Source organism: Mastomys coucha, unplaced genomic scaffold, assembly GCF_008632895.1.
Source record: "Mastomys coucha isolate ucsf_1 unplaced genomic scaffold, UCSF_Mcou_1 pScaffold22, whole genome shotgun sequence".
NCBI classification, from domain to species: Eukaryota; Metazoa; Chordata; class Mammalia; order Rodentia; family Muridae; genus Mastomys; species Mastomys coucha.
The window spans coordinates 103174134-103200468 of NW_022196905.1; the positions used below are offsets into that span (position 1 = coordinate 103174134).

Below are 26335 nucleotides of genomic sequence, written 5' to 3' on the forward strand. Positions count from 1 at the left end.
TTTCCTCCTTCCTGGGACCGAAACCCTGACAAGAAGTCTTCCCAGCATGACAGCAGGAACATGAGAAGCTGGGCAGCCGAGCAGACGAGTGCTGCTGCTCTGTTCATTTTCTTTTTTTCATTCAGTCTGGGACTCCAGCCCATGGGAGGGGCACTGCTCATATCTGGGCTGGAATGCCCTTCCTTGGTTAAACTTGTTTTTCTTAATTTATGTTTATGTGTATGAGGGTTTTGCCTGCAGACATTTCTCTGCCTGGTGCCTGTGGAGACCAGAAGAAGGCATCAGATTCCGTGAAACTAGAATTAAAGATGGCTATGAGCTGCTATGTGGGTGCTGGAACTCAAACCTGGATCCTCTGCAAGAGCAGCCAGTGAGTGTTCTCAACCACTGGTTCTCCAGGCCCAGGGAAACCTTTCTGAAATATCCTCATAGACACACCCAGAGGTATGTTTCCATGGTGATTTTAAATCCTATCAAGATTAACCGAGATGCAGTTATTATACAGGGTAAATAAGCAGTCCTAACAGAACAGTACTAACAGATCCTATGAGGTATGTAGTCTCACACTCAAGACGACAAAGGAATGGTGGGTATTGGGATGGGAAGAAGGGGAGGAATGGGGAGCTGGTGTTTAATAGGAACAGATCCACTCTAAAATGAAAAAAGCCTAGAAATGGATGCTGGTAATGTTTGCAAAGTGCCATGACTGTACTTACTGCTGCCAAACCGTGCACTCAAGTGGTAAGTGTTGATGCATTTTGGCACAACATAAAAGAATTTGAAGAGATCTGGCTATGCATTTTTCTCCAAGCAACAGCAGCTGTTCTGAGAAACCACACCCATCAAGGAGGCAGCTGCATCACTGTTTATTGACCTTTACCTTGTTTACTGTGACAACGAAGATTAACTCCAGCAAGACTGGTGCTGTCTGTCTGAAGCACAGGATTCTGACACCCACACATTTCCTCCCTCTGTAATTTTAAGGCATCTTGAATCACATAATTTAGTCACACGGTGTCCTTAAGGATGGATTCTGCCCTCTCCTGCTGGTGGTTGGATCTCCCCAGACCTCATCCACGGTGTATCTGACATCACTTCCCCAGAGAAGCCAGGTAGGCATACCAGAACAGAGCTGCTATGTTGGCAAAGAGCACCCGGAACTGCCAAGAGAGCAATCATTAAGCCCTGAGTGGGAATCCTGGCCACATCTCTCACACATTAGTCACCCAGGATGGAATGTATCCCTTCAGTTGTTTGCTGTTTGATCTATTTTACCTTCCCACTACTGAATGCCCTGAGCCCTTAGTGCGTAACAAGGTTTGTTAGGGTCCATCCAGCAAAGGTAGAAGTATAAATCACCCTCTTCTAACAATGTCCTCTATGACTTGAGATCAGCCTAGCCTACCACCACCCCAGTGCCTGCTCCAATCTTCCAGACTTAACCCACCTGAAAGCACCTTCAGTCAGTCAGGTGCTATCTCTTCTAGGCAGACAGTTCTGGGACAGTAACAATCTTTCCCTTCTTGCTAATTGTGAGTCTTTGGCACTGGACCACAAGGTAGTACTTAACAATACTTGATGCATAACTTCCTTGTCCCTCAAGCTTTCCTGTGCAACTGTCTAAAATTAAAACCTTAAGTCTAACCTCACATCCCCTGCTTTGAAGCAGTTTTCTAGCCTCTTCATTCCTCAACTCCCTCACCCCTCTCTATCTTTCCAGGATGCCTTAGGGTCAAAGGTCTGTCATGTTTGTCTCCCTAGGACTCTTTGAGTGTAGATTCCAGTACTATGAGCAAAACAGTCCCAGGCAGGCCCTTAGAAAAGAAACTAAGAGGGTTTCTTTTCTTTTTTTGTTTTGTTTTGTTTTGAGACAGGATTTCTCTGTGTAGCCCTGGCTGTCCTGGAACTCAGTCTGTAGACCAGGCTGGCCTAGAACTCAGAAATCTGCCTGCCTCTGCCTCCCAAGTGCTGGGATTAAAGGCGTGAGCCACTACTGCCCACTCTAAGAGGGTTTCTTATTTAACCTTAATTAAGAGGGTTTTCTTCTTAACTCAGAAGTTTATTTTCTTCCAAATACCTAACTTGCTTCTCTGCTCAGACCCAGAGGGGAAAGGCGAAGCAGTCTTGACCATTCATATCAACTCTCTGAAGTCAGAGAAGGAGCGCCCACCAAAGCATGATTCTGCACTCACCAGGGAACCCCATTCTCTCACCCTCCTACGATGGCTCTAGGGGACCCTCTTTCTGGGCCTGAATGTCCACCCATTTCAGAGGCAGACATATCTGTACATAACAGTTTTAGGGTTGGTTGGTTGGTTTGGTTTGGAGACAGGGTTTCTCTGTGTAGCCCTGGCTGTCACATAACTCACTCTGTAGACCAGGCTGGCCTTGAAATCACAGAGCTCCACCTACCTCTGCCTCCCAGCTGCTGGAATTAAAGATGTGTGCCATCACACCCAGCTTCATAACACAGTTTTGTAAATATGATATTATTTCCTGACCTCAAGACCTCTCTATCACCCTGGAGTTCCTGGTCTTCCTGCCTATGCCTCCAGAGTGAGGCATCACAACACCAGCATGCTAGGTTGAGCTGTGATTTGTGTGCCTCCCACACACCCTTCAAGTCAAAGCTAGCTGGCATTAGCTCCTAATCCATCCCAATATGGCTCTTAGGAAAGTCGCTGGTAAGGTTACTTCAAGTTGGACATCTGTTGGGTTTTTGGGGGGCGTGGGGAGGTGAAATTCCTATTATTTCCACTATGGTTGATCAGCCTTTTGCTATATCTGAAACGCTTGCTTGTTTGTTTGTTTTTTTTCCTATTTTTGTGGTCTATGTGATACATGTATGTAAGAAACCCTCTTAGTTATGGGCCTGCCTGGGACTGTTTTGCTCATAGTACTGGAATCTACACTCAAAGAATCCTAGGGAGACAAGCATGACAGACCTTCGACCCTAAGGCATCCTGAAAAGATGCAGAGGGGTTGGAGAGTTGAGGAATGAAGAGGCTAGAAAACTGCTTCAAAGCAGGGGATGTGAGGTTAGGCTTAAGAATTTTAGTTTTAGAATGTGGATGGTCTTTGTGTGTGCTTGTTAAGTAATACATTTGTAAATATTTATGAAGTGAGGCATATAGATAGGTACTATATTGTGTGGTATAAAATGAGGCCTGTGTATAGAATGATGTGTATGTGGGGTGTATACATGTTCACTTCATTCATTCTCTCTCTCTCCCCACCCCTTTGTGTGTCTGTGTGCATAATGTGGTCTGTGTATAGAGTGTAGCCTACATGGTATGTATGTTTATAGTATAAATGCTGCATGTGTGTGCACACTGGCCAAGCTCCCTCTTCTTATACCCAATGGGAGTCCAATGCTGACCCTAATCTGTTCCTCCTTCAATAGGCCCTTAGTCTGTGAGTTTCCTCTAGAAGAGATGTTTAACAGAGCACAGAAGAGGATTAAGTTCCTGGAACAGACTAGGATTGCTGTGAAAGAGAGGCCTGTTTAGAGCAGCCTTGGTTGGCAACTTGGGTGTCAATGCTCTCACCTTTTCTTCCTTCAGTATGTGCAGATCTAGCTCCTGGGTTTGGAACTTGGCAGAGGTAGCTACTACCAATTCTTGGAAGAACTGCTGATTCCCTGGGCAGAATCAGACCCAGAGCCAGAGGGAGAATGCCCTTAGAGAAGGAAAAGCTGTATTTCTGATGGTCCTTCTCCCTTAGGGTTCAGGAGGATCCTGCCACTCACTGTGTAGACTTACTGGGACTGTGAGCCCTTGCATTTGCAGGGAGGTCTTAGGGAAACATAGGGGATGGGCCTGGCACAAGGGCAGCTAGTACATAGCAGCCAGAAGCAGTGCACAAGAGATAGCATCTGTCCAACACTGAACCAATGGGCACTGCCCACCCTCCTGTGCCCTGCACTATAGAACACTGAACCAATGGGCACTGCCCACCCTCCTGTGCCCTGCACTACAGAACACTGAACCAATGGGCACTGCCCACCCTCCTGTGCCCTGCACTACAGAACACTGAACCAATGGGCACTGCCCACCCTCCTGTGCCCTGCACTGCTCAAGTCAACAGCTTCATTCATCCTCCAGCAGACAGTTTCTTCAGCAGCATCTTTGTGCTGATCAGCCCTGCAGTTCTCCCAGTTACCTCCAAGGGGCCTTCTCTTTGACCAGCCAGCCCTTTGAAGACCCTGCTCCATGCCTGGGTCTTTCCTATTTACCTGCTCAACGGCACTTGACCATTGCATCTGCCTGTTCAGCTGACACTGAAGCAACCCAGAGTGTTTCAGTTACTAGAAAACACTAGGCTGAAACAGCTACTTGGGAGTCTCTGGGCAACTTTGCAGCTCTGAATCCAGAGCTCACGGACAATGATCAGGGATGGACCAGACCTCCAGAGACACGTGAAACATGGCTTGAGAGTACTACCATTTGTTAGAAAAACATGACAAAGGCCTTCAGCAAGCCTCACCTGCAGTGGCACATAGTTGATGTTAATGAACTGCAGAGGTGTCCACATCCTCCAGTTCGTTTGTAGTGCAGGCCAGAAGCCACTCCTCATCTTGGCAACAAAGACACTGACGTTTTTCCCCTGCAGGGAAGGTAGGGGAAGCTGTGAGCACTCCTTCCATCCATAGCAACTGTAATGTGGCATCCTGACCTTGACAATGAATTGTAAAACTTGTATTGTATTTGAAAACACATCTGTCCCAGCACCTGGGAGGCAGAGGCAGGCGGATTTCTGAGTTCCAGGACAGCCAGGGCTACACAGAGAAACCCTGTCTTGAAAAACAAAACAAAAATAAATTATGGAAATTAAAATAATCTGTAAGCAATAATAAAAAATGAAGTTTGAGGCCAGCCTGGTCTACAGAGTGAGTTCCAGGACAGTCAGGGCTATACAGAGAAACCCTGTCTTGAAAAACCAAAAAAAAAAAAAAAGGAACAAAATGAAAGTAATAAAAAAAACAAATCAACATGCAATAAAACCAGCTAATGGCCTGTATTTATGGAAGTAAGAACATGATAAAATTATTTTGAAACACAGGATCACAGTAAGTGGGAGACAATAAGTGATATAAGTGAAAAAATGGAAACAGAAGTCTACTTTCCCTGTAAACAAACATAAAACTCAAAAGACAGAAGAGGAAAGTATAAATAAATTTTCTTAGACTCTTTTTTTTTCTTTTTTTTGGACTCTTATCAAGATGTATCAAACAAGGGCTAGAATGCTGAGAGCCAGGCTTGCCCTGAAGCCCTGACTTATGTGGAGAAGGAACACAGTTCTTTCTCTAAAACCAGGAATAAACTAAACAGAACCAGTGATGGCCTGGAGCCAGGGCCTTCGAGGAGCTGCAGATCCTGAGAAACCAACTCTTTCCACCTAAAGGGACTCTGGTTATCAGTCCCAAGGCTGCTATGAGCTCTGTTTATGACACTGTCTCATCCCCGCACCAAAACCTGTATATATGATGCTGTAACTTTTAATAAACTTACTTGCATGAGCCATCAGTTTATGAATGGCCTCCTGCTCCTAATTTTCCTATCTTCTTTATTTAACATCCCCATACCTCCTACTTCAAACCCTGTTCCTGAAGAATAACTTGCTGGTCCAGGTCACTGAAGAGGTGGCCCAGTGGTTAAAAGCACTGGCTCCCTCCCAGAAAATCCCAGTTTGATTCCCAGCACCTATATGGAGGCTCACAACTCCAGTTCCAAAGGATCCAGTGCCCTCTTCTAACATTCATGGGCACCAAGCAAGATGCTGCCCAGGCATACATGCAGACTAGAAAAAAAAGATGTACCACACAATCACTAGAAAGTATTAAGAATATTTATACTATTTTTCTATCATAAAATCCAAAGAGAAAAAGAATACCAGAATTAATTATGGAGTTCTTTTTTTTTATTCTGTATTTATGTAATTACACTGTAGCTGTCTTCAGACTCTCCAGAAGAGGGAGTCAGATCTCATTACAGATGGTTGTGAGCCACCATGTGGTTGCTGGGATTTGAACTCAGGACCTTCAGAAGAACAGTCAGTGCTCTTAACCACTGAGCCATCTCGCCAACTCTGATTATGGAGTTTTAAAACTTCTGTATGGAAACACACACACATGCATACAGGCACATGCACACGCATACACATATAAGCTTTTTTTACACAAGTTTACACATTACCTTTATATAGACTTTATGTGAATATTTAACTTTATGTGAAAGTTTGAAACACCTAAGAAATTAAGAAATGGAAAACTGATTTGACATTTGTCTTTGAAAAGGACTATTATTCTTAATCTATCCAAATACACAGTCAGTCTAAGAAGAAAATGGCACAGTGGTGCACACCTGTAATCTCAATACTTGGGAGGTAGAGGTAGAAGGATTGGGAGTGTAAGGCTAGCCTGGGTTACAGAGCAAATTCAAGGCCAACCTGGGTTACATGAAACCCGGTGTCAAAGATTACCCTTCCACAAAAGAAGAAAAAGTGAAAACCACTAATATAAAGAAGCAAAGTTCATGGAATGTACAGCATTTGGCATATAAAAATGTCTGACGTTACAAATAAAGGTATAAAAACAAACAAGCAAAGGTATATTCACCTGATAGTTACAAACTCCAGTCTCTTTGGTAAAGCCTATACACATCCTTTCTCAGAATTATGTGCTAGTTTACTCTTTATATTTTTATTTATTTAGTTTTTAGAGACAGGATTTCACCTGGTACTCCAGGATAACCTTGAACTTGTGGCAATCTTCCTTTCTCTGCCTCCTGAGTATGGCAATTACAGGCATAAGCCACCAAGCTTGGCTTAGAACCATATTAGTATATACAACATATAAGTTTAAAAAAAAACTATAGTAAAAGTTATGAAAATATTTGGAAGCCAGTCTATGACAGATCAGCATACACGCCTCCTAAACAGCAGAAGAGGTGCTGAGACCTAAGGGCAGTTCCACATCATGTTCAACAACCGCCACATGGATTATGAGGCTCACAACCTTTCCTAGGGACAGACAGGTTCCATTAACACTCCTGTGCTCATACTTACTTGGAAAACATGAGAACTTAAAGTTGAGGACTAGCAAGATGGCTCAGTAGGTAACGGTACTTGCTGTTCAGCCTGATCACCTGAGTTCAATCCCTGAGACCCACATAGTGGAAGGAAAGAACCAACACCTACAGGCTGTCCTCTGGTCTCTACATACATCCTGCAGTACATGCACGTTGACACACAAACACACAGAGAAAACAGGGAAACACCATTTGCTGGAACATGACAGCATTATTGTACACATCAACTCATAGAAGCTTTGACTCCGTGCATGAGACCCAAACAAGACCAAGCCAGGAAACCCCAGTATGGATAGGGGAGAGGTTCGTAGAGTCCCTCAGCTGAGGAGCTACTGGGAAGGGACACAACCCACAACCCCTCAGAGACCTAGACCCACTCACATACATGCAACACTAAGTGAACTCAGTAGGTTTAAAAAAGAAAACGTGAAGGTGGGGAAGGAAAAGTGACTGAGGATGAGGTGGACACATTAGATACACGTACAAGATTCTCAAGTAACCATAAAAAGAGAAAAAAGAAAGGGGGCAGAGGGGAGGGAGTGAGGGAGGGGAGAAGAAAAGAGAAAGCTGAGAGAGAGTCCAGACCCTGGGATCCACCCTAGGAAGCAGGCTCTCAATCCGCCTTTAACTGGACAGACAGCACATGCCAGGACAGACACCCACCTCCAGCAAGTTCATGATGAAGAAGAACAGCAGTAGAAAGGTTGGGGCAAAGAACAGGCGATCCAGCAGGAGCCTCTTGACACTGGCCCAGGGAACCTCAGGCGGGACCGAGTACTCCATGAAGAGGTAGAGGTAGTGACTCAGCGGACCTGTGACAAACAATCTGGACGCCACCAGGGTATGAGCTGCACAGGGGTGTGAGTCTCACTGTGGTTCTTTCTACATTTCCATCTCTGGTCCTCACACCAAGATTCACCTTAGATCCTAAGCCCTCTTTTCATCCCCCAAAGTACTTACTGACCACACAGATTTATAAAGATATTCTAGGGAAAAAAAAAAAAAAAACTGTCTTTCAGCTAGTTTCAGGAAGTCTTTTTTGCCCAAAAAGACTTAAGTGACTTGTGACTTCTGCCAGTTCTTCCATTTGGTGAAGTGGGACAGCTACAATGACTGCCCTGGCTGAGGTATATGCCCATCTGACTCCTCTGTGTTCAGGCATTTATGCTGTCTGTCCTCATCTGTGCCCTCATGCCTTAACAGCCTCTGAGAAACAGACATATCTCAGCTCCCGGAGATTTTCATCAAGCTTTTTTTTAAAAGAAAAAGATTTACTTATTTTCTTTATATGAGTACACTATAGCTATCTAAAGAAGGCATCAGATCCCATTATAGATGGTTATGAGCCACCATGTGGTTGCTGGGAATTGAACTCAGGACCTCTGGGTGAAGAGCAGTGAATGCTCTTAACCACTGAGCCATCTCTCCAGGTCTTTTATCAAGCTTTTAGGAGAAACTGGCAAGAGGAAACCTGGTATTACCTCTGACTTCCCAAAAGTGCTGATCTCTAGTCCACACTTGGCTCACCTGGGAATGAGCCAAGTCCGGCAGACTGAGTTTCACAAGGTACAGTAATATAGGGAAGGGCAGGAACAGGGTCTTTCAATTCCAACAACCAAAGTCTATAACCAAGGTTTCCAGTTGGACTTCGCTGCATCACTGTTGGCCAACAGTAAGGCAAACAACTGAAGTCTTTGGGAGGCTAAGGTCACGTGAGAGGTGTTAAGGTACCTTAGCTGATCTTGTTACTTGTCAAAGTATGGGGGGAGGTGGCTTTATAAACATTTTAATAAATGGCTAAATTATTATTCTTGGAAGCTTTTGTGGGGTTTGGAGTGAATCTCACTTGGTAGAGTACTTCCCAAGTATGCAAGAGTACTTTGCAAGTATGCAAAACAAACAAACAATCCTGTGTTTGATGACGAGCACTTCAAAAAAAAAAAGCAGAAAAAACAAAAGACAGATATGGTGGTGCACATCTATAATCCTAGCACCCAGGAGGCAAGGGGATTATCAGAGTTCAAAGGATATATGAGTTTCAGACTCTCTTTCATTTACACACACGGTCACACAGGGGACTAGTCTTTCTGATTATTTATTTACTTATTTATTTCTTTATTTTGGCTTAAGACAGGGTCTTATTGTGTAGCTCTGGTTGACCTAAAACTCACCATTTAGACCAGATGGCTTCCCAAGTACTAAGATTAAAGGCAGGCATTACCACATCCAACTAAATAATGAAGATACATGAGAGCAGTGGCAACCTATAGGAAGCCATGGGTTTAATTTTAATGCCACACACCTACACAAAGTTTGATTTTTTGTTTGTTTTGGAGACAGGGTTTACTCTGTGTAGCCCTGGCTGTCCCAGAACTCACTCTGTAGACCAGGCTGGCCTCTAACTCAGAGACTCGCCTGCTTCTGCCTCCCAAGTGCTGGGATTAAAGGTGGGCGCCACCACTGCCCGGCTTTCTTTCTTTTATCTTTTCCTTTCTTTTCTTTTCTTTTCTTTTCTCATTACTCTAATTGGAAAGATTTCCAAATCATCTAGGCATCTTATTAGTGGTGTCCAAAGAACTCAGGGACAATTTTGTTTTAAAGGCAGATCTCTATACACAGCACGAGCTAACCTGGAACTTGTGGCATTACTACTGTCTCTGCCTCTGCCTCCAAAGGACTAAGCTCAAAGTCTTTGTCATCATATCCAGCCTCTGATATTTCTTTTTTGTTGTTTTGTTTGAGACAGGGCTTCACTATGTAGACTAGGCTAGCCTCAAGCTCACAGAGATCCACCTGCCTCTGCCTCCTGAATGCTGGAATTAAAGACATGCACTGCTACACCTGCTCTCTGACACTTCTTTAAAGAATTATTTTTTCTTTTTGTTTTTTAATTATAGTTTTTGTTTTCTATTTCTTGTGCATGAATATTTTGCTTACAGGTATATCTGTGCACCATGTACGTGTCTGGTGCCTTATGAGATCAGAAGAAGTCATGAGATCTCCTGGAACTGGAATTACAGATGGTTGTGAACTGCTACATGGGAGCTGGGAGTCAAACCTGAGTCCTCTGTAAGAGCAGCCAGCACTGTTAGCTGAGACGTCCTCCAGCCTCAGAGTTAGGTTTTTAAACCACAATATTCCAAAAGGCTAATGCTGGCAGGCAGCTCTGCTTGTGCTTGGTCTACAGAGGCGGGGCAGCTCTCTGTGGTACTTACCCATAAACTAAGTATCTGAGAAGCCCACTGACTTCTAGACTTTGAGAGTCTGTTCTCTGCTTCTTCCCAATCATCTGGGCCAGCAGGTTCCCAAGGGCTGACAAAACGCCACTGTAGAGGAAGAGGCAATCAGAAAAGGAGCAACAGGCACAAGGGCACGCCTGGCCCACAGGGCCATAGCAGGGCTGCTGTAAGATCTTGCTATGTAGATGATGGGATGAGCCCTTGTTGAAAAACTTGCTTCATTAGGTAAAGCCCCAGAAAAGACACTAAGACCTAAAGCTAAGCCACAGAGGAGCACACTGAGACTCCCGCCTGCTGAGCCACATGCCTTCCAACATCCCTACAGCTGCTCCACTGAAGGCATGGGTGTAAAAGGCAATAGGAGGGATCCTCACAAGGACATTTCCGTAGTTGAGCGTGCTCGGTGGGCTGTATTTAAGCTGATAACTCTACATTGTAGTTTTTAATAAACATTTGAAATGGGGCAGAAGTCACCAGAGATTTTTTTCTTTTTCTTCTCTCTCTCTCTTAAAAAAAACAAAATAAAACACTTTTTATACTAGTTGTATGTAAATTTTACACTCCTGAAGTAAAATTTTAAATTCTCTCTTTTTTATTTATTTATTTTTTGTAAGTACACTGTAGCTGTTCTCAGACACTCCAGAAGAGGGAGTCAGATCTTGTTACAGGTGGTTGTGAGCTACCATGTGGTTGCTGGGATTTGAACTCAGGACCTTCAGAAGAGCAGTCAGCACTCTTAACCACTGAGTCATCTCTCCAGCCCTTAAGTTCTCAGTAAGAAGACAGGACCAGATGCTTCTTTGTCTTTTTGTTTGTTTGTTGGTTGGTTGGTTTTTCAGGACAGGGGTAGCCCTGGCTGTCCTGGAACTCACTCTGTAGACCAGGCTGGCCTCAAACTCAGAAATCCTCCTGCCTCTGCCTCCCAAGTGCTGGGATTAATGATTAACGCCATGAGCCATAACTGCTCAATTTAGCTGCTTCTTAAAAAGGATGGGTCTTATCTTAGTTTCTTCTTATTTGCTATGATTAAAAACAAAACAAAACAAAAACAAACAAACAAACAAACAAGACAAAGGCTACTTAAGAGAGCAGTGGCTGATTTCAGCTCCCAGTTAAAGGTTAAAGTCCTGCTGGACAGTGGTGGTGCACACCTTTAGTCCCAGCTCTTGGGAGGCAGAGGTAGGCGGATTTCTGAGTTTGAGGCCAGCCTGGTCTACAGAGTGAGTTCCAGGACATCCAGGGCTACACAGAGAAACCCTGTCTCAAAAAAAACCAAAACAACAACAACAAAAAAGGTTAAAGTCCATCACAGCAGGGAAGTCAAGGCAACGGGAGGCTGAAGCACCTCCTCACATCACACCCACAATCAAAAGACAGAATGAAAATGTGTGCTGCTCAGCTAGCTCACTTTTTCCACTTACACTCAAAGACACCAACCAGGAATGGTGGCACCTCTAGTGGGCAGATCTTCCTAGTTCAATTAAGGTAATCAAGAGAATCCCCTCAGGCATGGCATGCTTAATTTCTAAATTTTATCAAGTTGACAACTAGGGTTAACCACCACAGGCCTATAAGCTGTCTTCTAAAAGCTATAAAATCCCAGACTTTTAGTATGGATCATAAGGATCCTCTGGACTTGATCCTTGGTTGTCTCTTCCTACCTACTTCCCCTTTTCATTTTCTCCAACAGTCCTCTCTCCAGCCCTCCAACATGCCCGCACTCTTCCCTCAGAACTTTTGCCTTGACTGTGCCCTGTAAACAACTGCTTCTCTTCTCTGTGCTTCTGACCAACGTCAACAACACAGGAGAAATTTCCCTAACTGCTCTAACGTTACACATTTATCCACCTTTTGTGGGGGTTGGGAGGATGGTCTTGCTCCAAGAGAGAAAAAGCCTGTGCGCCCGTTTTGATCACAGCTATGTGCCCTACACATAGGAAGCACTGTGGGCACACTTATGAAAGGCTAAGTTAATAGAGAACAAACCTCTAAAATTCACTAATAAAAATGAACAGAAACAGGGATATCTGTTAAGAAATCGAACGATGTAGATCAAAGGGCAGAGTTCACCAGCAACAGTGCATTGGTTGCTCTGGGTTGGAATGTGTTCCTGACTCGCGGGTCTTCACGACTGCAAAGGCTAATGCTTGGGACCCAATACACAAACAGCATTGACTGGCTGAGCAGAACGGGGGTCACCTTGATACAGAACTCTGCCTTTGGTACCTACATTTCCTCCACAGCAGTAGTTTTCAACCTTTTGTTGTTGTTGTTTTTCCGAGACAAGGTTTCGCTGTGTCCTGGAACTCACTCTGTAGACCAGGCTGGCCTCGAACTCAGAAATCCGCCTGCCTCTGCCTCCCAAGTGCCAACCTTCTGAACGCTGTGACCCTTTAATACAAGCCTCATGGTGTGGTCACCCCCAACCATAAAGTTACTTTCATTGCTACTTCTAAACTGTAATGCTGCTACTGTTATGAATCATAACACGTAAATATCTGATACACAGGCTATCTGGTATGTGACCCCTGTGGAAAGGTCGTTCAACCTTCAAGGGGTTCCCGACCTACAGGCTGAGATCCACTGCTGCACGGACAGCTGTTTGGTCTGCTGGCGCCCCCTCTTACCCCCTCCCCTGCACGATCGTCTCCCCTGTCAACACCCCTCCTTTCCACGCCTCTTCCCGGGATGCGCCCACCTGCTGACTGCTTTGGTGAGCACCGGATAGAGCTTTAGGAGCAGCAAGTATTGGGCGAGCGCTCGCTTGGGAAGGGACCCGACCTCGGATTCCACCCGCAGCCTGGACGCGGCAGGTGCCATCGCGGTCCCGACTCTGAGTCGCCCCGGGCGCCCACCCAACAGCTAGGCAGTCGGGCACCCGGCCCGGGACACGGGGCACAGGGCGGGGACGGCCTGACATTTCCTTTCCTATCTCGGCCCTCAGCGAGCCCAGCCGTCCCGCCACGCGCGCGGCCAGCCTGCACGCTATTTTCCCCCGGTCCCTGCGACCCACCCTCCGCGCTCCGCCGAGGATTGGAGAGCCGAGGGGCGGGGCGGGGCGGGGCGGGGCCCGGCTCCATCCGTCTGAGGCCGCGCCTTTTCATTGGCCGGAGCTGTAGTCTCGCGAGAGCACGAGAGAGCGCGCCAAATTCTCCCCGGAGCCCGAGGGAACTCGGAGCAGCGCGATGGTCCTGAGGAACAGTGGACGGAGGCACCCTGAGCCGGGCGCGGACAGTGAAGGCAGCCGGTGAGAGCCGGTGTCCTGCTGCGAAGGCGCTGGCGGTAGTCGCGTCCGGAGCAAGCTTAGGCAGGCGCCGTGTCCGGGGGAGCGGCCCGGCGCGCGGTGCGGTGGACAGGGCGGGCTCCCGTCTTCACCCTGTGTGTTTCTGTAGTTTTATGGAGATGCTAACTCACCCCGTGGCCCAGTTTGTGCTTCTCTAGAGACATTTGTGCCTGTTGTGTGACTTTACTAGGGGAGAGCATCTAGTCTCATTAAAAAAGAGGGAACAGGAAAACTAAAGAAAGATTCTGTCTAGACCTTCTCGGCGAATTAAACCAATTTATTGGGATTAAAGAATCATGACTTACTCGTGGGCACCTTCTCCACCAAAAGCCGCAAGCAAGAGATGCTGGAGTATGGCAACCAACGAAACTAATGTGGATATCGTATATTGAGATTGGTGACACTGCCTAGTGGCAGAAAAGTTGGGTGTGCCATAAGACTATGTATCAAAATGTGAGCACTGAGTGGCAACCCATTCAGAGCTGAATAGTGATAGTGTTTTCTTATTACATGTGAATCTCTGGGTTTGCTGTACAAAACCTGCATAGCACCTATGGTAATTGACCTAGACCAGTGACAGGTTTCTGAGAGTGATGGCCAAGAGGATGAGGAGATCGAGAAGAACATTCAGGATCAGGAGGTGTCACACAGACTGATGGCTCACGCAAGCAAGTTTATGAGGAAGTGCAGCATCTTTTTTTTAATATAATGTGCTTGAGTATTTGTAGGCAAAGACACAGTACCACCTGTGTACCTGTGCCTGTGGAGACCAGAAAAGGTCATCAGATCTCCTGGAACTTTAATTACAGATGATTGTGAGCCACTGAGTAAGTGCTGGGCATCAAACCTAGGTCTACTGCAAGAGCAGCCAGTGGTCTTAACCACTGAGCCATTTCTTCAAGCCCCAACGTACAGTATCTTACATAGAGTTTTTCTGCCTCTATGGAAGGGTGGATGGGACAGAGTTTCAAAAACAGAGCAGATAGCAGCCTTGGGTCCAATAACCATAGCCCCTCAGGATGGGAAGAGTTGATTTCTCAGGGTCTGGATCCACAGCTCCCTCAAGGGCCTGGTCCACCAAGCTCATTCCTGATTTAGATTCCTTTTTATACATCCAAGCCTCAGTCTAACCCTCAACAGTAACAATAGTTACTGTACTGAATTCTTTTTTTTTTTTTTTTTTTGGTTTTTCGAGACAGGGTTTCTCTGTATAGCCCTGGCTGTCCTGGAACTCATTGTGTAGACCATGCTGGCCTCGAACTCAGAAATCCGCCTGCCTTTGCCTCCCAAGTGCTGGGATTAAAGGCATGCGCCACTACTGCCTGGCTCCTTTTTTTTTTTTTTTTTTTTTTTTTTTTAATAACCCAATTTGTGCTGCCTTTCTACTCTTAGATGTGAGGACAAGAAATAGCTTTTAGCTTATGCTTATGCTGTATGCCCTGTGTGCTTTATGTGGATTAGCTCACTGAATTGTTGAATCAGTCCTATGAAGTAAACGTGTTTCCTTGAAGCTGTAGGTCGTGGTAAAGATTGAGCTTTATATATATAGCTGCCTCCATATTCATTGATGAGGAAATGGATGGTCCTCTTCACAGGTGCTATCATGACAATGAACTGAGAATGTAGGCTCAGAGCGCTTTGACACTGCCTGAGGTAATCTGTAAGCAGTTGTCTTTGGTACTTTCATCTTTTAGATTTTTGTACTATAGCTGAATAAAAAGTAAGGTAGACAGCTTAGAGGAGCCTGCATCAGGAAGAGGTGGCGTCTGGGTAAAGTTTTCTAGTCTACTTTACCAGGTTACTCACTGGAATGGCGTTTAAATGGAGTTTTGTGCTCTAACAATAGTAAGACCTCAGAAGTAGCTCCTCACTCAGCCCTGGTGTGAAAAAGATCTGAGTGCAGACTAAAGCTATTTTTCTCTAGCAAAGTCAAAACCAGTTTGTGATTTTAATTAGAAGTAAATCCAAGCAGGATGTGGTAGTGCACACCTATAGTTCCACCACTTTGGAGGTAAAGGTAAGAAGATCATGAGTTCAAGGCCAGTTGCAGACTGTCTCCAAAAGAAGCAAGTAGAATGTGTGTGTGTATGGGTATTTGCTTACATGTATGTCTATATACCAAGTACATGCCTGATGCACATAGAAATTTTACACATTTCTTTTACTCAGGGATGATGGTCCCTCTTCCTCAATCTCAGCACTCAAGCGTCTGGAACGGAGCCAATGGACAGATAAGATGGACTTACGGTTTGGTTTTGAAAGGCTGAAAGAGCCTGGAGAAAGGACTGGCTGGCTTATCAACATGCACCCTGTATGTACCTGAACACTGCTCATCCCTGGCTCCTAGGGCATGGCTGCACCTCTTCCTGTAAACATCAACTTTATCTAATGGATGAGTGAGAGAGGAGAGGAAGGCCACAAAGTGGCCACCATAGTCAGAATCTGTTAGCTTTCATCTGAAAGCTTTCAAGAATTATTAAAGAAAATTCAGAAGAATCCCCACCGAGGAACCGTTATAATGTTGTTCTGACAAAGGAGGCTGGTGGTGTTTGTATAGGGGCAAAGTAAAGGGCTAGGTGTGAGGATTTCATCTTCAGAGTACTCAGGTTCTCAAGAAGTAGCCTGGAAAGAGCTCTTAGACTTTGTAGAGGTTGATATGCTCATGTTCGCTGGGTCTCTTACAGACTGAGGTATTAGATGAAGACAAGCGCTTAGTCAGTGCAGTGGATTACTACTTCATTCAAGATGATGGAAACAGATTTAAGGTAAGCCCTTGACTCCAAAAAAAACTAAAAACTATCTGTGACAAGTAAGTTGTCTAAAATAAGAGGGTATTTGTTTAATTCCCAACACTTACAAGGCTGTCTGTAACTCCAGTTCCAGGAAACTCAATGCCCTCTTCTGATGTCTATGTGCATCAGGCATGTACTTGGTATATAGACATACATGTAAGCAAATACCCATACACATAAAATAAAAATAAGTAAATAGATCTTAAAAGAAAAAAGCTGTTGAGGTCCAAGGTGCCTTGGATCCAGGTTGCACATCAGTTGCTACTCTGTAATCTGTTTTCCCTTTCTCTCCCTTTTTTCTTTTTCCTTACACCCTTTTGGTGGTTTTTATAGGTGGCCTTGCCCTATAAGCCATATTTCTACATTGCAGCTAGAAAGGTAAGTCTGTGCTTGGTAGAAACTGGTCAAGTGATCTGTTCCTTGTTCTATTGGGTGAGTTTCAGAATGGATATGGGTAAATAAGGAGATAGATCTTACTAATAGAAAATACATTAATTCTGATTTTGATTTAGGGCTGTGATCGAGAAGTTTCATCTTTTCTATCCAAGAAGTTTCAGGGTAAAATTGCAAAGTTAGAGAATGTGCCCAAAGAAGATCTGGATTTGGTGAGTATCCCCAGACCTTCCAGGAGCAGATGAGACAGACAGTATTGGATGAGGTAGAAAGTCGGGCCATTTACTGGGTTGTGGGACAGCCTGGAGGATGAGGGATGGTAGTTGTTCCCGAAGCTCTCTTTATGGAACTTTGGTAGCATTACAGGTACCACATGCAAACGTAAGTCTTTGACTTGTCCGCGTTTACCTAGCAGTCTTTACCCTCCTGTTTCACACTGTCCTTTTACTTTATAGCCAAATCACTTGGTGGGCTTGAAGCGGAGTTACATCAAGCTGTCCTTCCACACTGTGGAAGACCTTGTCAAAGTGAGAAAGGAGATCTCCCCTGCTGTGAAGAAGAACCGAGAGCAGGACCGCGCTAGTGACGAGTATACAACAATGCTCTCCAGGTAACTGTCCTACTCAAGAGCAAAGTGCCACTTACTCCTCAATAACACGCTAACAGAGGCAGGAACTCTTCAGAGAGACCACCCTGATGTTTGCCATGTTTAAACATTTTAGATATCTTTCTGTTAAATAAACACTGGCTTCCCAAAATTGTGTTCTGTTTTGTGCTTGAGCTCCTCTTACGTAGGAGAGAGGCTTGTGGCTCTAAAATTGTGTTGCTATAACAATGAGAATATTTTAGAGTGCTCCCTCCACCACTTTAACACAGTCTACAAATGTTATCAAGTGTTTTTCTTCTCTACAGAATTTGGAGTATACAAAGAAACTTAAGTGCAGAACACCAAGTACTTTTTGGGGGGGGGGGTGGTTGAGACAGGGTTTCTCTGTGTATCCCTGGCTATCCTGGAACTCACTCTGTAGACCAGGCTGGCCTCGAACTCAGAAATCCACCTGCCTCTGCTTCCCAAGTGCTGGGATTAAAGGCGTGTGCCACCACCTGGCCCAAGTACTATTATTAAATATTTAGGCATATTGACAACAGGAAAGCAAGGTGAGAGCAAAACAAGTCCTGGGTAATTAAGTTTACATGGTTTCAGAAACACTGATCACAATTTTTTTTTTCTTTTTTTTTTTTTGGTTTTTCAAGACAATGTTTCTCTGTGTAACCCTGGCTGTCCTGGAACTCACTCTGTAGACCAGGCTCAGAAATCTGCCAGTCTCTGCCTCCCAAGTGCTTGGATTAAAGGCATGCGCCACCACCGCCCAGCCTCATTTTTTTTCTCTTACGAAGCCATTTAATTTTAAGCTTAGAATGATAGTGTATTGTTTTATTTTATTTTAAATTGTGTGAGTGTGCATGTGTGTGAGAGAGAGAGAGAGAGAGAGAGAGAGTGTGTGTGTGTGTGTGTGTGTGTATGTGTGTGTGTGTGTGTGTGTGTGTGTGTGTGTGTGTGTGTGTGAGAGAGAGAGAGAGAGAGAGAGAGAGAGAGAGAGAGAGAGAGAGAGAGAGAGAGACTGAGGGTTGAACCCAGAGCCTTATGTATGCCACTGAGCTTTTCCTTCTGTTCCTTTAATTGGTTGGCTCCTTGGTTCAATGGTTCAGTGGTTGGTTGGAGTCAGGGTCTCACAATATAGCTTAGTTTAACTTGGAACACACTATGTAGACCAGGCTGGCCTTATATTTAAACAAGTTGTCCTCACTATGTAGACTAGGCTGGCCTTATATTTAAACAAGTTGTCCTCACTATGTAGACCAGGCTGGCCTTATATTTAAACCAGTTGTCCTCACTATGTAGACCAGGCTGGCCTTATATTTAAACCAGTTGTTCTACCTCTGCTTCCCAGTTATTAGGATATTGAGTGGCTTCCAGGGTAAGGTTTTCTACTTGAATATAAGACTTTTATAGAAGTAAGTGACATTACCTAGTCACTTTACTATATGTTAAGCTGGATGCTTTATGACATCTCATTAATGCGTCACTCCTATAGGATAATCTAGTTACTGTCATCCTTATTTTAAAAAAGAAAGGGATGTTCTGCAAAGGTAGGCCACATTTGTTAACTGCAGCTCTCCACAGTCTCTGTGGTGCCAACTCTACTCTTTCACCTCACGCGGAGCAACCTGCTAGTAGAGAAGATGTGTTGGGAATAGCCATACAGGGGTCCTCCTAACTATTGTTCACAGTCTAACTTATGTCATGTAAAATGTACACATCTTTGGTATACCTGAATTTTCTTTTCTCTGCAACCTGCTGCTCATGTTGGGTGGTGATCTAAGGCCATTTCTTGAGAGATTACCCTAGCCCTTATAGCCTCCTCAGCTACATTTGTATTTACTCAGTTTAGACTCCCATTTTCAGTCCCCCAGTTCCTTGCAGATCATAATTGAGTTAGTGGCCTTCTGTGCTTATTTACCAGTATTCTGCAAGGTGGCAGTATAATTACTGATGAGGAGGAGACCTCTAAGAAGATAGCTGACCAACTGGACAACATAGTGGACATGCGGGAGTATGATGTTCCCTACCACATTCGCCTCTCCATTGACCTCAAAATCCATGTGGTAAGGGGAAAGTGGCTGTTGCTTGAGTTAAGTTCCTAAGAGCCAAGGGGAGCTATGGATAAATCTGCACAAAAATTGATTTTGCTGGAGCCAGCAAGATGAGTTGGTGGAGTAAGGCTGCCAAGTCTAATGACCTGAATTTGCTCCCCATGACCTGCATAGTGGAAAGAGAGAAACAACTCCTACAATTTGTTCACTGACTTACAGAGTGTACACACACACACACACTCACTCACTAAGTAAATATAATTAGAACATTTTTATTAGTGGGGGGGGATATTTCTGGATAGAGAACTCTTTAGTTAATTTGTACTATGTTACTTTTCAGGCCCACTGGTACAATGTTAGATTTCGAGGAAATGCTTTTCCTGTGGAAATTTCCCGGAGAGATGATCTTGTTGAACGACCTGTAAGTTTTTACATTTCTTCAGTCTTAAAATCTATTTCTTCTTTAAATACTTTATGAAAACAATTGGAGAGTAGTTTTATTTTTACCAGTCTTTAACATAAAAACATTTTTGCACTTGTGTGTTAACCACAAACAGTATTTGAATTAAGCTAGATTTGAACCCTCGAGCTTTTGATTAGGTAGTTGGCTAAATGACTGGTGAGAAGTAGATTTGTAAGTAAAGAATCTAGTTCAGATATCACGTGTCTAACGTTCAAGTGAGACCATCCATGCTAAGGAGCTTTGGGACTGAGGGGGTCTGACCAGTAGCTTCATTCCTTGTGTGTTTTTGTTATCATGCTCCAAAAAGTCCACAGTGGGGTTTTGTTATTGTTTTGAGATATGTATGGTTATTTTGTTTGTGGTGCTGGTGAGTGAATCTAGGGCTGAACGTGGGTGTCCAAAGGATGTATCCGGACCTGAATTTGTGCTATATTTTGTCCTTTTAGGACCCTGTGGTTTTGGCATTTGACATCGAGACAACCAAACTGCCTCTGAAATTCCCTGACGCCGAGACAGATCAGATCATGATGATTTCCTATATGATTGATGGCCAGGTGAACAGAATCTCTTTTTGGGAAACCTAAAATGCTTTTGTGGGGTTTTGCTATTGTTTTTGAGGCAGGGTCTCAGTCTGTGACTCAGCTTGGCCTCATACTCTTAGTGGTTCTCCTGCCTCAGCCTTCTGAGTGCTAGGATTATAGGCAGATGACCTTTATGTTTTTGTGGAGTTCTTTGAGATTATTTTCTTGAGAAGCTTGTGGGTGGGCTAGAAGTCTGTCTCAGCCTTTCTGTGGCTGACTTGCATTGTCTGCTCATGAACTTTGCCAGGGTTACCTCATCACCAACAGGGAGATTGTTTCAGAAGATATTGAAGATTTTGAGTTCACTCCAAAGCCAGAATATGAAGGGCCTTTTTGTGTCTTCAATGAACCCGATGAGGTAAAGAAATTCCCTATAGAAACTGCCTGGTGTTTGGTACAAGGTGGCAAGACACAAACTGATTCTTGGGCTCCGGTGCTTGTTGCTCAGCTTCCTCTCCCATGACCAAGGCTAGAGTAGATCCTGGGCATCTGCGCTGATGTGAGGCTGCTGCTTCTAAGTTTGGGGAAGTCCAGGCAAGTTGCTGAAAGCAGAGAAAGGGTTCCACTGACTTCTGTGGTTTGTTGAGCTCAGGTCCATCTGATCCAGAGATGGTTTGAACATGTCCAGGAGACCAAACCTACCATTATGGTCACCTACAATGGGGATTTTTTTGACTGGTGAGTCTAAGTTCCTGTTGTGGGTAATTGTGTCGGGGAAGGGGGAAAGGAGCAGATCTGCCTGTTGGTATCAGTGGTTTTCTTGTTTTCACAGAGAAGTGCGTGTGACCAGTATCTCTTGGGAGCAGTCTGCGTACACACAAGAAGGATTGAAGGAAGAACTGGCAGCTCATTTATCCCCATTGCCTGTCTCTTTTGTTGTTAGGCCATTTGTGGAGGCTAGGGCAGCAATTCATGGCCTCAGCATGTACCAGGAAATAGGCTTCCAGAAGGATAGCCAGGGAGAATATAAGTCACCACAGTGCATCCACATGGACTGCCTCAGGTATGTGTACACACATAGTAGGCCCCTCATGACTATGATCCCATCAGTGGTATAGAAAGGCTTCTTGTATAGACCATTGACACATCTATTGTAATTGGCCTCCAAGAAACAGTTTTGGGTCATGGGGATTTGCTGTCTGCTTGTTGCTAGTCTTCCATTTGGTCAACAAGAATGTTAAACAATAGCCTGTAAGGTGTACTTGGCCAACAAGAATCATAAAGCAAGACTCTGAAGCTTGCATAGATGAAGTCAGAAGAAGCTGGTCCCACAGGCTACGTGGTTTCAAGATGAGCTCAGTATACTTCATGCTGACTGAAAGCAAGTAGGTATCCCATATTGAAGTCATGGTCTTTGAAGCATAGGTCCATGTAGGTAGGAAGACAGATATGAACACAGAGATGCAAAGAGCTAGCTGAAGAGGGTGACATCTGAGCTGGGCCAACACATGAGTTCCATCAGCCTCAGAGGTTGTCTTGAGGTTGGCTGTTGTTTGGGTTAGAGGAAAGCCAAGAGGTTGGGACTGGTTTGTTGGTAAAGAAAGATCAACGCTCAGGTTTTCTAGTATGGGCTGGGGCCTTAGGGATAGATAGGTTCCTAAAGTCTCTGTGCTCAGTTGACTTGGAATGAGAAAGAGAGGACTCTGTTGCAATCATACTGTTATGGAAGTCTTTGTGCACTTGGAGGAGTCCAAGACTAGATGGTGTCATCTAGAGGCATAGGGTTGGTTGAAGTTCTAACAGATGGTGAACTAGCAAGGTTAGAAGTGTAATGAGAGAAGGCCTGAAAATCTACAGAAGAAGGGACCACAGGGAAGTTGTAGAGGGAGTGGACAGCTGCTAGGACAAGTCATGGAAAATAAGGACTAGATGTGGCCACTGGACAGTACAGTCCCTAGCTTTTACATGAATGTTGGGGGGGCCTTATGCTTGCATGGCAAGAGCTTTACTCCCTGAACCACCTTCTGAGCCCTAGAGAACTTCTAAAGGGGGTGCTGTTGAGAGAGCTGATACTGAAAGGACAATGTAAGAAGAGGAAAGATGGACAGGTGGCTTATGCAATAAGGTTTGAGAGGCACAGAGAGGCCTAGGGATTCTTGCTGTTTCCTTTTTTAGTTCTCTATAGCAAAAGGCTGAATTCTCTGCTGAAGGTGGAGGGTGAGGCAAGGGTACAGAGGTTCCCCTGATACTTACATGAACTTTGTGAGTGCACCCGAGAGTCAAGTGGAGGTTCAGTGGCATTGCTTCCTTGAATGTCTCCAAAACCTACATTTTTGTGTTATGTCTGGTTTTGTCAGCCTTTGTGTTACCATCATCTCTAGAATCTATCCTTTTTCCAGGTGGGTGAAGAGGGACAGTTACCTTCCTGTGGGCAGTCATAATCTCAAGGCAGCTGCCAAGGCCAAACTTGGCTATGACCCTGTAGAGCTGGACCCTGAGGACATGTGTCGAATGGCCACTGAACAGCCCCAGGCACGTAAGCCCATTTGCTCTCTCTCCTATGTATCCCTGAAGTCACAGACATTCCAACTGGAGAGGCTAGGTTACCTGAAATATGGGTACTAGCTTTTCCTTCCTAGTGTACTCTTGCTCAGCCTTGCCTCTTTCTTTCTTTACTTTCTGCAGTTCATGAATTTCCTTGGACCCTTGGTTTTTTTTGTTTGTTTGGTTGGTTGGTTGGTTGGTTTTGCTTTTTTGAGACAGGGTTTCTCTTTGTAGCTCTGGCTGTCCTGGAACTCACTGTGTAGACCAGGCTGGCCTCGAACTCAGAAATCCGCCTGCCTTTGCCTTCCAAGTGCTGGGATTAAAGGCGTGTGCCACCACCGCCCGGTGGACCCTTGGTTTTTAATGGTCTTGCTTTCTGATGTTCCTCCCAGACTCTGGCCACTTACTCAGTGTCAGATGCTGTTGCTACTTACTACCTGTACATGAAATACGTCCATCCCTTCATATTCGCCCTGTGCACCATTATTCCCATGGAACCTGATGAGGTTAGTGCACTGATGCTTGAGGTGGGATGGCTCTGGAGATGGATAGTGAATTCATATGGGTGGCATCACTGCAATCTTCCGGGAGTCTGGGACACCAATGTGAGGATAGGCACAGGAAGCAGAGGCTTCTGTTACTGGCTGCACAACTTTCCTTCCACGTTACAGTCAAGGTTAGATGACTTTCTGGTGGTCGTGGACTTTGCCTAGGAGTCAGGGCTTTTGACATAGATTCGGGATAGACATGAACAGCTACATGCTGCATCTTCCCTGCAGGTGCTGCGGAAGGGCTCAGGAACACTGTGTGAAGCCTTGCTGATGGTGCAAGCTTTCCATGCCAACATTGTCTTCCCCAATAAACAAGAGCAGGAGTTCAACAAGCTGACAGATGATGGCCACGTGCTGGATGCGGAGACCTACGTTGGGGGCCATGTGGAGGCACTAGAGTCTGGTGTCTTCCGAAGTGATATCCCCTGCCGCTTTAGGATGGTATACTTCCTTCCTAGGTCTTGGGGTTCTGCTTCTTCCCATACTTGTGCTGTTGCAAAACCCAAGAAGCCATGGCGTGAACAATCTTATCTTTATCTCTCCCATAGGCCACTTCTGTCAGTGGTGATTTCTTGGGCTCAGTACCACTCCCACCCCCTTACATAAGATGAGCTGTCATTCAGTGCTTTCTAAGACACAATATACTTGCAGAGCATTCTCTGGCACCTCCTGCCATGTGTTACACTGGCAGGAAATTGAAAGCTCTGTCTGACCTGTGCCCTTTGATGTCTTATACTAGAATCCTGCAGCCTTTGATTTCCTGCTGCAACGAGTTGAGAAGACTATGCGCCATGCCATTGAAGAAGAAGAGAAGGTGCCTGTGGAACAAGCCACCAACTTTCAAGAGGTAGCCATCTAGGCAGCAGGGATTGGCCTATATTTGGCTCTGTTCTTTCTCACATAGCTAAAGCATCTCAGGCTCTTGATGTGATTTTCATCTTACTCCCTCTAGACTTGCCATTCTGTCTTCATTACCTTTATCGTGCCTCATTCTTTTGGGTTTGGTTCTTGTTTTGTTTTTTGTTTTTTCAAGACATGATTTCTCTGTGTAGCCCTGCCTATTCTAGAACTCACTCTGGACCTAGACCAGGCTAGCCTTGAACTCAGAGATCAAACTGCCTTTACCTCCCTAGTGCTAGGATTAAGGGGTGCACCACCACCACCCAGTGCACCTAGTTCTTATGTTGGCAACAACTTTCCTTTTTTTTCCCTTCTCTACAGGTGTGTGAACAGATTAAGACCAAGCTCACCTCTCTAAAAGATGTTCCTAACAGAATTGAATGTCCTCTAATCTACCATCTAGATGTGGGGGCCATGTATCCTAACATAATCCTTACCAACCGCCTGCAGGTGAGACCTCCCTTCTCATATCATAGTCATCTCTCTTCGCAGACCTAAGTTGATTTCTGACCCTCCCCCCCTTTCATAGCCTTCTGCCATAGTGGACGAGGCTACCTGTGCTGCCTGTGATTTCAATAAGCCTGGAGCAACCTGTCAGAGGAAGATGGCCTGGCAATGGAGGGGAGAATTCAGTGAGTGTCAGGCCCTAAAGTGTGCTCAGCAGGTCAGGACAGAACTAGATTCTGATCTTGGAACCTGTCCCATCATTTCTTTCCAGTGCCAGCCAGTCGCAGTGAATACCATCGAATTCAGCATCAGCTGGAGTCAGAGAAGTTCCCCCCTTTATTCCCAGAGGGGCCAGCACGGGCCTTTCATGAGCTGTCCCGTGAAGAACAGGCTAAATACGAGAAGCGGAGACTGGCAGGTGAGTGAGTACCTGATAGGCTACAGCTTGATAAACATTGGCTCCTTTGATCAGAAGTACCGGCACATTGCAGTTCCAGGGCAGTAGGATTTTAGATTATGTTCTTTCTGTGGAAGTTCCTTTCTTTATTTCTCAGTTACTTTTGTCACCATCTTGGTATCAAATACCTAGTCCTTTGGACTGTTCTCTTTTACAATGATAATTAGCAGTGTCTGGGGTTTCCATTCGTTTATGTTACCTTAGTATTCCTGTATCCCAGCTTGCTCTTCTGTTATCTAGAAGGTCTCAGCTACTAGTCCTAACACTCTGAATTGTCTTAGATTATTGCCGGAAAGCCTATAAGAAGATCCATATGACCAAGGTAGAAGAACGTCTAACTACCATCTGCCAGCGAGAAAACTCATTTTATGTGGACACAGTGCGGGCCTTCAGAGACAGGCGCTATGAATTCAAAGGACTGCACAAGGTAGGTCAAAATAAACTGGTGTCTGAAAGAGGGTCTTGGTTTGGCTCTGTGGAAACACCTTGGTCTGTAGCTGTAGTTTATGAGTTTCCATAATGGCCAGAGAGGATGCAGATTGTTTTTCATGGCCTGAGCCCTTGGAACTGTGCTGAGTAATGTTTCAGAAATAATTATGTAGAGCTGCACCTACAAAAGACACTAGGTGAGCTGACTGAGCTAGATATGGCCATGAGCTGACTGCATTCCCAGTACTAGCAGGTAAACAGTCCATACAGACTCTAAGGCCATACACACTGGATTAGACACTGGATTTAACCCTGTGCTTTGCTATCCTTAATTTAGAAGAATTAGGGAAATGACTTTTCTTTTCTCTCTCTTTCTTTCTCTCTTAAAATTTCATTATTATTATTATTATATCTGTATGGGTGTTTTTCCTGAATGTATGTTTATGTGCCCCTGTGTGCTCAGTATCTGTGGAGATGAGAAGAGGGTGTCAGATCCTCTGAAACTGGATGTACAGACATTTGTGAGCAACCCTACTGGGAATCAAACCTGTGTACCATGGAAGAACAGCCAGT

General features: G+C 44.9%; 2 protein-coding genes across 2 annotated transcripts in view; one reads left to right on the forward strand and one right to left on the reverse strand.

The window, feature by feature from the left end:
- Positions 1–849: 849 nt before the first annotated feature.
- Positions 850–13236, reverse strand: Pxmp2 (peroxisomal membrane protein 2). Its single transcript, XM_031342241.1, has 5 exons — positions 13026–13236; positions 10304–10414; positions 7752–7914; positions 4486–4605; positions 850–1160 (listed from the first exon to the last, which is right to left on the reverse strand). Exons 1-5 carry the CDS (start codon positions 13145–13147, stop codon positions 1092–1094), a joined length of 585 nt encoding a protein of 194 aa, XP_031198101.1. The 5' UTR covers positions 13148–13236; the 3' UTR covers positions 850–1091.
- A 212-nt stretch (positions 13237–13448) lies between these two features.
- The window catches only part of Pole (DNA polymerase epsilon, catalytic subunit), a 53503-nt gene continuing 40616 nt past the window's right edge, over positions 13449–26335 (forward strand). The window contains exons 1-20 of the mRNA XM_031337316.1: positions 13449–13574; positions 15780–15921; positions 16295–16375; positions 16736–16780; positions 16915–17007; positions 17251–17405; positions 19321–19462; positions 19791–19871; positions 20360–20467; positions 20742–20852; positions 21087–21172; positions 21378–21497; positions 22834–22966; positions 23371–23484; positions 23758–23970; positions 24269–24376; positions 24751–24879; positions 24959–25061; positions 25148–25294; positions 25615–25760. Of these exons, the coding sequence (XP_031193176.1) occupies positions 13513–13574; positions 15780–15921; positions 16295–16375; positions 16736–16780; positions 16915–17007; positions 17251–17405; positions 19321–19462; positions 19791–19871; positions 20360–20467; positions 20742–20852; positions 21087–21172; positions 21378–21497; positions 22834–22966; positions 23371–23484; positions 23758–23970; positions 24269–24376; positions 24751–24879; positions 24959–25061; positions 25148–25294; positions 25615–25760 (2319 nt within the window). The 5' untranslated portion in view covers positions 13449–13512. The remainder of the gene's footprint in view (positions 13575–15779; positions 15922–16294; positions 16376–16735; positions 16781–16914; positions 17008–17250; positions 17406–19320; positions 19463–19790; positions 19872–20359; positions 20468–20741; positions 20853–21086; positions 21173–21377; positions 21498–22833; positions 22967–23370; positions 23485–23757; positions 23971–24268; positions 24377–24750; positions 24880–24958; positions 25062–25147; positions 25295–25614; positions 25761–26335) is intronic.